Source organism: Nematolebias whitei, chromosome 7 (genome assembly GCF_014905685.2).
Source record: "Nematolebias whitei isolate Nwh7 chromosome 7, NemWhi1, whole genome shotgun sequence".
NCBI classification, from domain to species: Eukaryota; Metazoa; Chordata; class Actinopteri; order Cyprinodontiformes; family Rivulidae; genus Nematolebias; species Nematolebias whitei.
In genome coordinates, this window is record NC_056504.1 from 31,436,043 (window position 1) to 31,448,848 (window position 12,806).

Genomic DNA, 12,806 nt, shown 5'->3' on the forward strand with positions numbered 1-12,806 from the left:
TGAGAATTACCACAGCTCATGAGATTAAGACACTCAGTATTATTGAAGAGCTAAGATTTATAAATAAATAAAATTCTCTTTGCCATAATTTCTCTCATTAATCAAGACGGAAAAAAACATGTCTCATGTGCTGCATTTAGCAGATTTCCTTACAAAATTAAAAAAAAGTCACACTTAAAATAAATGTATTTTTAACTAATCACTTGAAATAAAACAAGCTGTTCAATAAATAAACCAGGAAGCTGTGCTGTTTGTGAGCAGCATTGATGATTTATTTTATGTACAATAGCATTAAAAGATATGAAGCATCTGTATGCATTCAGTCAGTAAATGAAAGTATTTTTCCTCATAATTCCAGTCAATACAGCAGACGTCCCGAGCTGTTCTTCCTGAGTGACGGAGAATCCTCTCTCGTCATTTGTTCTCTAGTTCTTCGTCCTTGTTGCAACGAGACTTCCACTGAATAATATCAGTGATATAGCTGGAGCTGTGGGTTCTTTCTAAATGTGTGAAGTTTAGGAGAGGTCTGCTCAGAGAAGATTTTACTGCATTGTTCCTCTTCTTCATTAGAGCCAAAGCAGGCGTCATATGATCCGGATCAAGCTGCATGACAAACAGAACATCAGAATATAAAGATCCATTTTCTGTTTAGATAGACAGACAGTATTTTGTTTTTGCATTTAGTGAGAAATACCCTGTTCATCTCTTATAAAGAGAGGGTAATGATGAATTCAGAGTTTTTGACTCACAGATAAAACTTTGACAAAACCAAAGACAAATCTATAAATTTCCAAATAATTAATTTTTTGGTTAAAACACATTTTCTGCTCCGTGTATCGTTCGTTTCTTGTTCTTATTTGTTTATATTTTGTGTGTTATTTGTAATTTTTGCAGTACATTTGTTTAAGATATTAAACCTTTTGTGTGTTTTAAGCTTAGCCAAAGACAAGGGCTACAATTTATTACAATTTATACAAAATATTTGCATCTTTTAACAAGTTTTAAGTTTTGTCGCTTTTCAAATGTATTAAATCGAGCAGTTGTTTATCGTGTTCATCATGTCAAAATAAATCGAATCAGACAAATCAAATTGAATTACAATTAACCCAATAAAGCTGACTGTTGGATAATATGATGGAGTATTAGGGCCACACTAAGAAAAAAAATACATTGGGAGAAAAAAGTAATAAAATTACACGAATGAAGTCGAAATATTACAAGAATAAAGTCTTAGTATTATTAGATAACATATTATTCTCGTAATTTTCGACTTTATTCTCGTACGACTTTATTCTCATATTTTGGCTTTATTCTTGTAATATTTTTATTTTATTCTCATACGACTTCATTCTCGTAATACTAAGACTTTATTCTCATAATGCTATGACTTTATTCTCATAATATTTTGACTTTATTCTTGTAATATTTCAACTTTATTCTCATACAACTTTATTCTCGTAATACTACAACTTTATTCTCATAATGCTATGACTTTATTCTCATAATATTTTGACTTTATTCTTGTACTATTTTGACTTTATTCTCATACAACTTTATACTCGTAATACGACTTTATTTTCATAATATTTCGACTTTATTCTTGTAATATTTCGACTTTATTCTCGTAATATTTAAACTTTATTCTCGTACAACTTTATTCTCATAATACTACAACTTTATTCTTGTAATATTTTGACTTAATTCTCATAATATTTAAACTAAATTCTTGTAATATTTCGACTTTATTCTCATAATATTTCAACTTTAGTTTCATAATATTTCGACTTTATTCTCGTACAGCTTTAGTCTCGTAATACTACAACTTTATTCTTGTAATATTTTGACTTTATTCTTGTACGACTTTATTCTTGTACAACTTTTTTCTGGTAATACTACAACTTTATTCTCATAATACTATGACTTTATTGTTGTAATGTTTCTTTTTCTTAGCGTTGTCCTAGGATAAGGACTCACAAGGAGGTCACTGATCAAAAAGTCCAATTGTAATAACTGCAACATAATTTTTACTTTACATTTACTTCTGCAGTAGTATGATACAATTCAAACTGTCAAACATTGATATTTCCACGTCAATATTTCTGCATCTGACCCAAAACAGTAAAACCGAAGCTCTTTTTCAGGGACATGACAACGTTAAATTCTCTTTTAGTTCAAGTAAAAACCAGAGTTTTCTATTTTCTGTGAATATTATGCAGGATTTGTTTTTCTAAAGTGAAACATTACTTTTGATTTCTTGAATATTGTCAATCTCTGACTACCATACCAACATTTGTTTTAGTTGGAGACACAGGTGAAACTTTTCTACACCCAACTGATAAAAATGCATGTTTTGTGTGGTTTGATAAGGTGAGAGGGACTCCTGCTCACCTCTCAGTACGTTGTTCTGCCACTCATTTACAATAACGAGTCAAATACAGTATCTGTAAGTCAAGTGTAATATCCTCATAAACTCACATTGCCTGGAAACCTTGGTGCTGGTACTTCTGATTCTACTTTGTGATTTAGATTTGCGCTGTAATCGCTCAGATCCATCATGGACTGGGTCCGGTCTGACATCGTGGATTTCACGTTTCTCCTGAGCAGGCCTGTTGGTCCCTGCTTAATCCTCTTCATGATGTCGCTCAGAGAGCTGAAGTTTTCAGTGTTTGACACCTTCAAGATTACAGGTTTCTAGACCAACCAAGAAAGAGAGAAAAACAGTCACCTCACTTTCTCCAGCACTTTTTTATTTACTTGGGTTGCTTTGACATTAAGAGTCCATCACTCACTCTTGAAGATGTTGTGCTTTCCTCAGTAACTGCACCTGTTGTGCTCTCCTCTTCTAAAAATGTCTCCCATTTTAAATGCTGTCTACTCTTAAACGAAGCAGTTGTTGTCTTCAATACTTCATCAACACTTATTGTAGCCCTTTCATAGTCTTCTTCAGAGAATTCTTTGGAGAGTCGTTTCTCGACTTTCCTCTCCATCCTGCAGGAGAAGCAGAGTTTCATTGTAGATGTAACTATTTAAGAACAACATCTTTCTGAGTTTTTATTTCAACTCCCGTCCCAAAGAAGTCGGGATGATGAGTAAATGTAAACCAACTGCAATGATCTGCAAATGTCGTAAACACGTATTTTATTCACAGAGAAACATAGTAAATATCCAACCATCCAACCATCCAGTCATCACCTTGACTCGCTTCTTCCTTTCCTGGTCACAGGTGATGCTGATGCTCAAGACAAAAAAAAAAAAAAAAGAAGAAAAAAAAAGACTAAACAGGAGCAACAAACAGCTGTACAAGGAAGAATTCAATTTACCATATTTTTTGGGCTATAAGGTGCACCGAAAATCCTTTTATTGTCTCAAAAGTCAACAGTGAGCCTTATAATCTGGTGCACCTTATGTATTAATTCTGGTTGTGCTTACTGACCTTGAACTGATTTTATGTGGTACACGGTGCTCAAAAAGCTGTCAAAATGTTTTAGTTTCGCTTAATGTGCCTTACATATGAAAACAGACTCGTTCATTGATATTGCGCCTTATAGTCCGAAAAATACGGTAACAGATGGATAAATCTGTTTTTCTGTGAAAAAGACAAATCACTGTAATGCCACTCGATTGATGTGCTGCTGATTCTCCATGCTGCTGATCTCATTCTCCTGATTTATTTCATGCTGCTGTGTTCATTCATACTCATCTGCTCACTCAGACTCATGTTCGTGCTGCTGTTGTTTGACGTATTGTTTTTGTACTACTAGTGCTTAGTGTATTCTTAGTTTAGCGTATTTCTTAGTTCATATCTTAGATCTTATTACTGTTTTTCTTTTACAATTTATACTTTTGCTGGATGTAACTGGGACCCTACACAATTTCGTTCCACCACATGTACCCAATGCAATGCGAATGACAATAAAGAACCTTGACCTTGATAAGGATTTTACAACTTATTAGGTTAAATGACAATAGATCAGTGGGGGGACTGGGTGGTCCTCCCACTGAGAAAGGCTGAATCTCTCAGAGATGGGCAGAGACAGAACAGTTTTTAAATTATGTTATGCAATAGAAAAATCAGGAAGACTTTGACTGTCCCATCATCTAGAGTTCATATTGTTATCATTGAACCTTTATTTAAACAGATAAATCACATTGAGCCTCGAAGACTCATTTACAAGTGAGACCTGTTCAAAAACAGTTCAAGAGATTCAATAAATCTTTGTTCACAAAAGACAAGAATGAACGTCACTTAAGACGTCTGTAATCTTCATCTATTATGGACTTCACTGCATTTGCTCAGGAACACTTGTCCACAACAGTTCACCTTACCCCCTTCAAGTACTGTGTAATGTTCTGTCATGCACATAAAAACCAGATGTGTACATCATCCAGAAACACTGTCGTTTTCTCTGGGCTCAAATCTCATTTGAAAGGAACAAAACGGAAAAACTGTTCTGTGGTCAGACGAATCAAAACGTTAAATTTGTTTTTGGAAACCGTGACCCTCTACATCCTCTGTCAACTGAAGAGTTCAAAAGCCTGCCTCTCTGATGGTATAGGGGTGCGTTAGTGTCTATGACATGGGCAGCTTGCACATCTGGAAAGGGACCATCAACGCAGAACATTATATAATTTTAAACACATAGAAAAGACTCGGGGTTGTTGATCAGCTAAAATCCTACATCAGACAAGAGTGGGACAACATTCCCCTCCACACCCCAGCAGCTGCTCTCCTCACTTCTTACATCTTTACAGACTGTTGCTAAAAGAAGACTGGCTGATTCAAGGTGGTCAGCTTGGTCCCGTCTTTTTATGTGTTGCTGCAATAAAAATCCAAATTACCTTTTCTTAAAAACATACATTTGATATTCTTACTATGCTCTATTGTGAATAAAACACTGGTTTATTGAGACCCAGAAATAATTTGATATTTTCTACATTTACATAATGTTCCACCTTCTTTAGAATTAGGATTATATATTTTACTCTACCTCATTATTCTTTCAGCCGATGATGTGTTTGATGATAATGACTCTGTATGGCTAATACAATAACACAAATTAGTATTAGAGTTTTCATTAAAAATAAAATGTATCTTTAATTTGTATCATGAGCAACAACAATAAAACAACAACTATAAAAAGACTTGCCTAGAAGTTGTTGAATTATCTTCCAATCTGGCTGGAACTGCAGAGGTGTTCTCATTAATCCTGTAAAATTAAAGAAAATTGCTGTGAAATCATAATTCAAACTTCTTGAGAACTGCATTCAATGTATTATGTAAAGAATTTTTGTTGTTGTGAATTAAAGCGATGGATTGGATTGTTTTACGCACTGATCCAGTAACAGCTAGACAAACTGGGACATCTTTTTATTTGGATTTCATAAAATAAAATAAAAAACTACACTAACCAAAAAAAATTCAAGATGTTATATTAGCTGATTTAAAACCTAAACTTCTGCATGAAATGGTTTGCTTAGTTTGTCACCGTTATCTCAACCAAACAACATGTGTTACAACACAAAATTAAGTGTACTGGTTCTGCTGGTTGGGTCAATTCATGCAATTTTGCACTGCAGTTGAAAACTTTTGAAGTAGGGCTCAGTGGATTAGATGTGAATAGTTAATATCTTACCTGTTAGATAGCTCTTTGAAAGGCCTCATTGGGAGGATAAAGTTTAATTCTGATAGAACTAATGAACTAACAGCTAATCTGAGAGAGATAAACCGAAGTGGATTATCATAGTCCCTTTATGAAACAACACTAATCTCAAACATTTCATAGCGCTTCATGAAAATGCTATTTATAAACCTATGCACCTCCAACAATTTTGAATTACACAGTTATTTATTTAAAAAAAAAAAAAAAAAAAAAAAAACCCTGAGGTTATTTTCTAGTATAGCTGCAGCCTCAGTTTGCTGTTACACTTTTAGTGCAGCTTGGGAATTTAGGGCAAGACTATTATAATAATTCTGCAGGAATAACTGTAATGCAAACTTGACAGCCTAAAAGAAGCAGCTAAATGTAAAAAAAAAAAAAAGTGTTTGCATGAATTGTCATGAAGTCTTGAGATTGGCAGCAGCTATCTACTTTGGTTTTGTGCTCCATTCTAATCAGTTGTTAGTTGATCGATCAATCTGGTCAAATATAAACTCGGTTTCCATCTAGAACAGGTAAGATATTAACTGGTCATAATGTTTACACAGAACCCCAAAAGATCAGAACAATTTATTTTGTTTGCTTCTTTAAATTATAGTATAAAGAGTATAAACTGAAACGCTTAATGCACCTTTAAAAGTTCAAATTGTTTAGTCGAACTCACGCAGATATTACCTTCTTTCATTTTCAAATTGGTGCCCGTTGTAGGTAAATCTTTCCTTGATGACTCTGTCCCTGTTGTCGTTCTGCTCTGTCATTTTCTCAGTCCCTATTTCCTCATTTAGATCAAAAGGACTGTTAGGATTGCTGATGTCTTTATGAACAACACCCATTTCTTCCCAGTCCAGGAGGACATCTTCAGGTGGTGATGGAGGGTTTGTCATCTCAGGCTCCACCAGGAAGTGCTTTGAAAACCTGAAATCGGAAAAGACTGTGGGCTGATGGTAAGGCACATAAAGATGGCCGCTGGCTGGGACTCTGCATGTGTCAGGGGCCGGGACGGAAGCAGCATACAGGATTCTGAACTCCATGTCAAAGGAGTCAACAACTGGTCCTCTCAGAACCGTAATGAGCTGCTGGTGGAGGTGGGCGTCTGTCCAGGTGAGGCTGCAGAGTTCAGCAAAAGCTTGTTAGCTCACATTCATCACTTTATTTAAGAAGAAGAGTTAAAAACAGCACGTGCTTGGTTACCTGTAGCTGCCATGGATCACCGTCTCTAAATCAACCAGAAGGAAGTTGACCTTCATTTCCCCAACCACCATCCTTCCATTTCTCGAGCAGAACGTCTTCCCTCTGAGAACTCTGACCCGCATGTTCTGTCAGACATTAAAAAGGTTAAACTGAAACCGAACATTCGTTTTATCATCCGAGATTATCAGTGTTCAAGAATCTGTGTTGTAATACTTTAAAAAACGTGTTCAGTTTCCTGTACACACGTATCGGACGGCAAAATGAAACATTCTTTCTGGAAAACTGAAGCGTCGTTCTGACTTTTTGTTTGTTATTTTAGAAATAATTAAAGAAGTATGGGCACATGTTAAAGCGGTTGGGGCATTTATTTTAATATTTAATCTTACTTGGGGTTAAAAAAAAAACAAACAAAAAGGTGACCCAGAGTTGTTTCGGTTTTACAGCTGTTGAACATTTGTGGATGTTTTAAGAAGAAAAAAAGGGGGAAAACAAGAATTGTGGCATTGTTGGTGTGGGGAACTTTCATATGCCCAGCAGAGTTTACATTTCATTCTCAATAAGTTCTCAATAAAAAAATAAAATAAAATAAATATCACTGTAAGCCCACTCTAATTGGTGATATATGAATTGCTGCTGATTATCCATACTGCTGATCTCTTGCCTTTAAGCTGCTGTATCATCTGCTCACTACAGACTCATGTTCGAGCTGCTGTTTAATTTACCGTATTATATTACATCATCAGTGTTAAGTGTGTATCTTAGATCTTTAACATATTGTTTAGTGTTTGTTTTTAGCATCAATCTTAGATCCTTATATACTGTTTCTTTTTATATTTAATATTTTTTGCTATTTTTGAGTATAACTGGGACCTTGAGTACACAATTTCGTTCCACCTCATGTACCACATGTGATGCGAATGACAATAAAGAACCTCGAACCTTGAATTTCAAAGGGTTGGGAGTGTCCGTACGGTTGCAGGCTTAATAAACATTTGCCTCTGTGTAATTTTTGATTAACGATATATAATTTAACACTCTGTTCATTAGCAACGCAATTTCAGAGCTGATCCATAAAATGTGTCATTTCAGCAACATCCTTTAATAAAAGTGTGATGCTAAGTTGTTATCAAATCCGAGCAACAATAATGACTATGGTGTTAAAGATGAATAATAAAAATACAAATAAAGAAACAAATGCAAGAAGATGGACGAGCAGCTGAAGAGCAGTAATGATATATGTACCTTGAGACTGATCATCATACTCAAATGAAGCCGCAGTAATAATATATATATTCACCATTTAGTTCTGAAATACCGATAAGCAGCATTTAAGACTGAACAGGCTTTTTCAGTTGCTGAAACCGAAACTGTGGGATAGTTTACTTCTTCATATACAAACCGCTGAGAGTACTGAGACTTTCACATCTTTGCTCAAGATGCATCTTTTTCCCTTAGAGTTTGATTCAAGCAGCACTTGAGATCTATTCAGAGCTGATGGTTTTACGCTGTGTTTCTGCATTTTATTTTAACTTTACTTGTGTTTCCTTAATGACATACAATGTCTTGTGTTTTTTTTATTTGTTTTATTGTTGTTGTTTTCCATTTTTGACTGAATTGTAAAGCACTTTGCTCAACTTCTGTTGTCTTTATGTGCTATTATGAATACAATGACATCAACAGATTAACATAATGACCTCTAAACTGGTGTAAAAACAGAACAATTCACTCGCCGTTTAGAGCAACACTGCAAAATATGCTTTGCTTAAGAAACAAAGAGTGTTGTTTCAGATAATCTGCAGTATTTTGTAGGGAATTTGAACAAGGTGAGCACATTCCCAGCAGTGAAGTTCAGAGAAAGAAATGTGAAGTTATTTGTGTCATGATCAGTGTAGTGCTGACGCCAGAGTGCAGACAGACACGGAGGAACTCAAATGTAAAAAAAATTGAATCTATTAAACAAAAGCTCAATATTAAACAGCGGACATGGCAGCAAGCACTGAGAAAAAAACTGAAATCAGGGAGACACGGAGGAAAACGGAGCATGATGGCCATGGGAAGCACAATTCACGGGCGGGGAAGAAACTGTACACACTGTCAATGAACCTAAACATACCATTTTATTTATAAAGCAATTAAAACAGCAACAGGGCCAACCAAAGTGCCGTACAGTACAGCAAAAACAAAACAAGCAAAGGTCAAAGAATAAAATACACAGATCCAAATAAATAAAGATAAACATTAAATGACCAACATTGTAGAACACAGACAAGTTCAAATCAACTCACACTGTGTCAAAGGTCAGGGAATAAAAGTGTTTTTTAAACAAGACTTAAAAACAGTGAGAGAGGGAGCCTGCCTGACATGCAGTGGTAACTCGTTCCACAGTCTTGGACCTGCAACTGAGAAGACCTGTCACCTCTGAACTTAAGATGAGCCTGGAACCAATAAAATCATCTGGTCTCTGACCTCAGAGAACGCTATGGGACATATGGCTGCAGCAGATCAGCAAGATAAGGGGGCAGAACTGTGCAGAGATTTAAAAACATACAGAAGGATTTTAAAATTAATTTGAAAGTGAACTGGGAGCCAGTGTAGGGAGGCCAGAACTGGAGTCTCTTTTACCTGTACCAGTTAAAAATCGGGCTGCAGCATTTTCAACCAGTTGTAAATTCAATTCAATTCAGTTCAATTCAAAAATACTTTATTAATCCCAAAGGGAAGTTAAATGTTGTTGTAACTCGTTATCCTCGTTTCAGTAAGAGATGTCATAGATACTGATGGCTGTAGGCAGGAAGGATCTTTTGCAAACGTCCGTCCCACAGTGGATCTGAAGAAAATGGTCGCAGATGCCGTCCAATCCGTCCACCCAGACTTGGCTGGCCTCTCGGTTACCATGGGCTGCAGGACTGCCCGAATGCTGGGCAGAACTCCTCCCAGAGAGATGGCCACTCCTCCCAGCAGCCTGCCGAGCTCCTCGTTGCTGTGGACAGCCAGCTGCAGGTGCCAGGGGATGATTCTGGTCCTTCTGCTGTCACGAGCCGTGCTTCCTGCCAGTTCCCGGATTTCAGCAGTCAGGCACTCGAGCACAGCCGGCAGGGAGACGGGAATGCATCTACTGTGCCTTTTTTTTCAACTCATTTGAGATTTGGGCTGTAGCTGAGATATTTTTTGAGATGCTAATCAGCTGCTCCCGGTTGTAAAAACATCTTGTTGTTATGGTTACACATCACAACAAATATCCAAAACTAAAAAAAAGTTTCAGTAAAAATCCTTCCAGCTGCACAGCATCCAATACCATAGGAAACAATCAGCCAAAAAAAAAAAAGTGATTTGCATCCAGAAAAAGAGGAATTAAAGTTTCCAAAAGCAAATCTCAGAATGAATGTAACAGAGCTGCTCCAACATGCAGCCACCTTGATTGGCGTAATTCTAGAACGTGCAAACGTGAATTATAAAAGGTGGAATAGTGGTCTGACTGGTTCCAAATAGAAGCACGTTGCAGTAATCAAGCCTGGATGTTATGACAGCATTACTGTCACTCCCAGATGAGTGACACCTTGTTTCTTCTACTAAAGACAGATAATGACGAACACCTAGGGAACGACAATGAGGAACAGGTGAGGGTGGCATGAGCTGGAGCCGACTACATGGGGGAAGCACACTGGGAAGGCTGAACAGATGATGCAAGAAAACAGATCTAAAAACACAAGAATCTCAAAATCTAATGAACACAGAACACTAATAAAACAGATTCTCACAATCGGAGTGAAAAGCAGCTGGTAAGTTGGCTTCCATGGATTGTTTAATGAACCAATTCAGTTCTAGGGAAACTTGGCAGAAAAGGACAACTCAAGAGTCTGAACGATCCAAAGCACATCCCTCGATCCAGTTGTGTATTTCGAGAGAAAAGAAATTGAAAACTACAACCTGGCAAATTTTATTTGGCTTTATCCAGTACAAACAGAAAAGGGGGAGATGGCATAATAGAACTTTACAAAAAAGAGTAGCCAAACTATTCTGTAATAAAAATACACAGGTTTTTAATTTTTAATCTTAACGGTCTGTTTTCAGTTGCTCATGAAATAAATGATTAAACTCTTAATATAATTGTTACGTTATGAAGTGGTTATATCATTTAACAAAGCTTACATCTGAGTGTATGGAAGTGACTTATGCTGTATAATGTGTTACTATTTGCAAAAGGTTTTGTGCTCCGAGCAGTGGGAATTTGCAATGAATGTATTTAGATATACTTGTTTTCAATCTTGTCCAGGTTTGATTATTTCCTGGTGTCCACATGGAATCAAAGAATCATTTCCATCATCAAATTTAAAGTATTTTAGTACGGAGCCTCAGATTATTAATGCAGTTGTATGTATTTTTTTCAGTTTAGCCACTTTTTGGCTTTCAGGTTTCAGTCAAAAACAGGACACAAATCGAGCACGTCACATAAAAAGAAGGAAAAATATCTTAAATTCAAGGCATCACAAAACAGGCAAAAAAACAACAACAACAACAAAAAAATACTGTAGCGCAGCCGAAATAAATGAAAAATCTGAAGTGGTGTTAAGTTGAAATCAAAACTGTGGCGGGAACAGGACTGAGAGGTTGGGCAGGATTTAACAAAGACAAATGAAAAACTGAAGATGTAAATACAAAAGAAGTTGTTATAAGTGGAAGCTGGTGTGCTGAGAAGAACCAGGAAACGTCTGGGTAAACAACCAAATAAAAAAAACAAGAATACTTTGTTTGCAACACATAATGAACAACAAATATAGTCAAAACAAAAATCCCAATAAAATCAGGACTGTAATAAGAGTTTTAATGTGAACTTATGAGAAAAAAAAGCAAAATCAAGTTCTTTTAATTTGCAGCGTTGTATGAAAATGTTGCACATTTTACACAAGATGATTGGAAAAATTCAAGCTGCCAGTGTTTCATCACAAGTTTAGATATAATAACATTACGTAGGCCTCAAGTGTCAAACTCAAGGCCCACGGGCCAAGAACGGTCACTGGTACGATTTTATCTACAAAGTCCAAAAGATAATTATCACCACATAAGGTGGGCTCTGTTTTGTGTGTGTGTGTGTGTGTGTGTGTATGTCTTTGTTTATGTTACTTTGTAAGGCCCATTTTCCCAATTTATACTACATTGTGAGGACCAACTGTTCCTTATGCCCAGGCCCCATAAGAAGAAGTGCCGTTGCTGGGTTATGGGGTTAGGTTTAGGACTAAGGTATGAATTGAGGATGTGTTAGGTTTAGGTTCTGAAAATTGTTGGATTGTATACCTGGATTATTGAGCATGGAATTTGTTGGTTTTGAACCAGGTTGACATGGCTGTCGATGAGGAAGAGGGCCAGCACCGGAGGAGGGGGCGTGCCAAAGAGACCATCTTAGCACCAACATAACTGGTTTGTTCCACTTTGGAGTAAGCTGTTGGGGGAAGAATCAGTTGTGCTGTGTGTTTTCTTGACTGATGAAGCCTTCTGGATGGAAGGTGAAACATTTCAGCACCAAAAAATAGAAACTGTCAGGATGACCTGACTGAAAATTGTTGGTATGTATACCTGGATTATTAAGCATGGAATTTGTTGTTAGGTTTAGGGTTAGAAGCATAATGTACTGGTAATGGTTAAGTTTAGGGTAAAGGTCAGTGTTGGGCTATAGAAATGAATGAAAATGAATGGAAGTCAGTGCAAAGTCCCTCTAAAGATAGAAAGACAAATTCAAAAAACACCAGCATATAGAAAGACAAACTTGTGTGTGTGTGTTTATGTACCTGTTAGCAAAATATTTCATAAACCAGTTGAATAATTTAAATGAAGCTCCAAATGTAATAAAAGGACAAAGATTTATAACGGATTAATTTGGGAGTCAACCTAATTTAAGATGGTCGTAACAACAAATCATCCATCCATCCATCCATCCATCCATCCATCCATCCATCCATCCAT

General features: G+C 36.4%; 1 protein-coding gene across 1 annotated transcript in view; it reads right to left on the minus strand.

Annotated features, from left to right (window-relative positions):
* Window positions 1-258: 258 nt before the first annotated feature.
* The window catches only part of fam83e (family with sequence similarity 83 member E), an 18,558-nt gene continuing 6,010 nt past the window's right edge, over window positions 259-12,806 (minus strand). Inside the window, exons 3-9 of the mRNA XM_037679393.1 lie at window positions 6,849-6,973; window positions 6,333-6,764; window positions 5,148-5,207; window positions 4,989-5,039; window positions 2,790-2,988; window positions 2,476-2,691; window positions 259-603 (exon numbers count right to left, since the gene is read on the minus strand). Of these exons, the coding sequence (XP_037535321.1) occupies window positions 415-603; window positions 2,476-2,691; window positions 2,790-2,988; window positions 4,989-5,039; window positions 5,148-5,207; window positions 6,333-6,764; window positions 6,849-6,973 (1,272 nt within the window). The 3' untranslated portion in view covers window positions 259-414. The remainder of the gene's footprint in view (window positions 604-2,475; window positions 2,692-2,789; window positions 2,989-4,988; window positions 5,040-5,147; window positions 5,208-6,332; window positions 6,765-6,848; window positions 6,974-12,806) is intronic.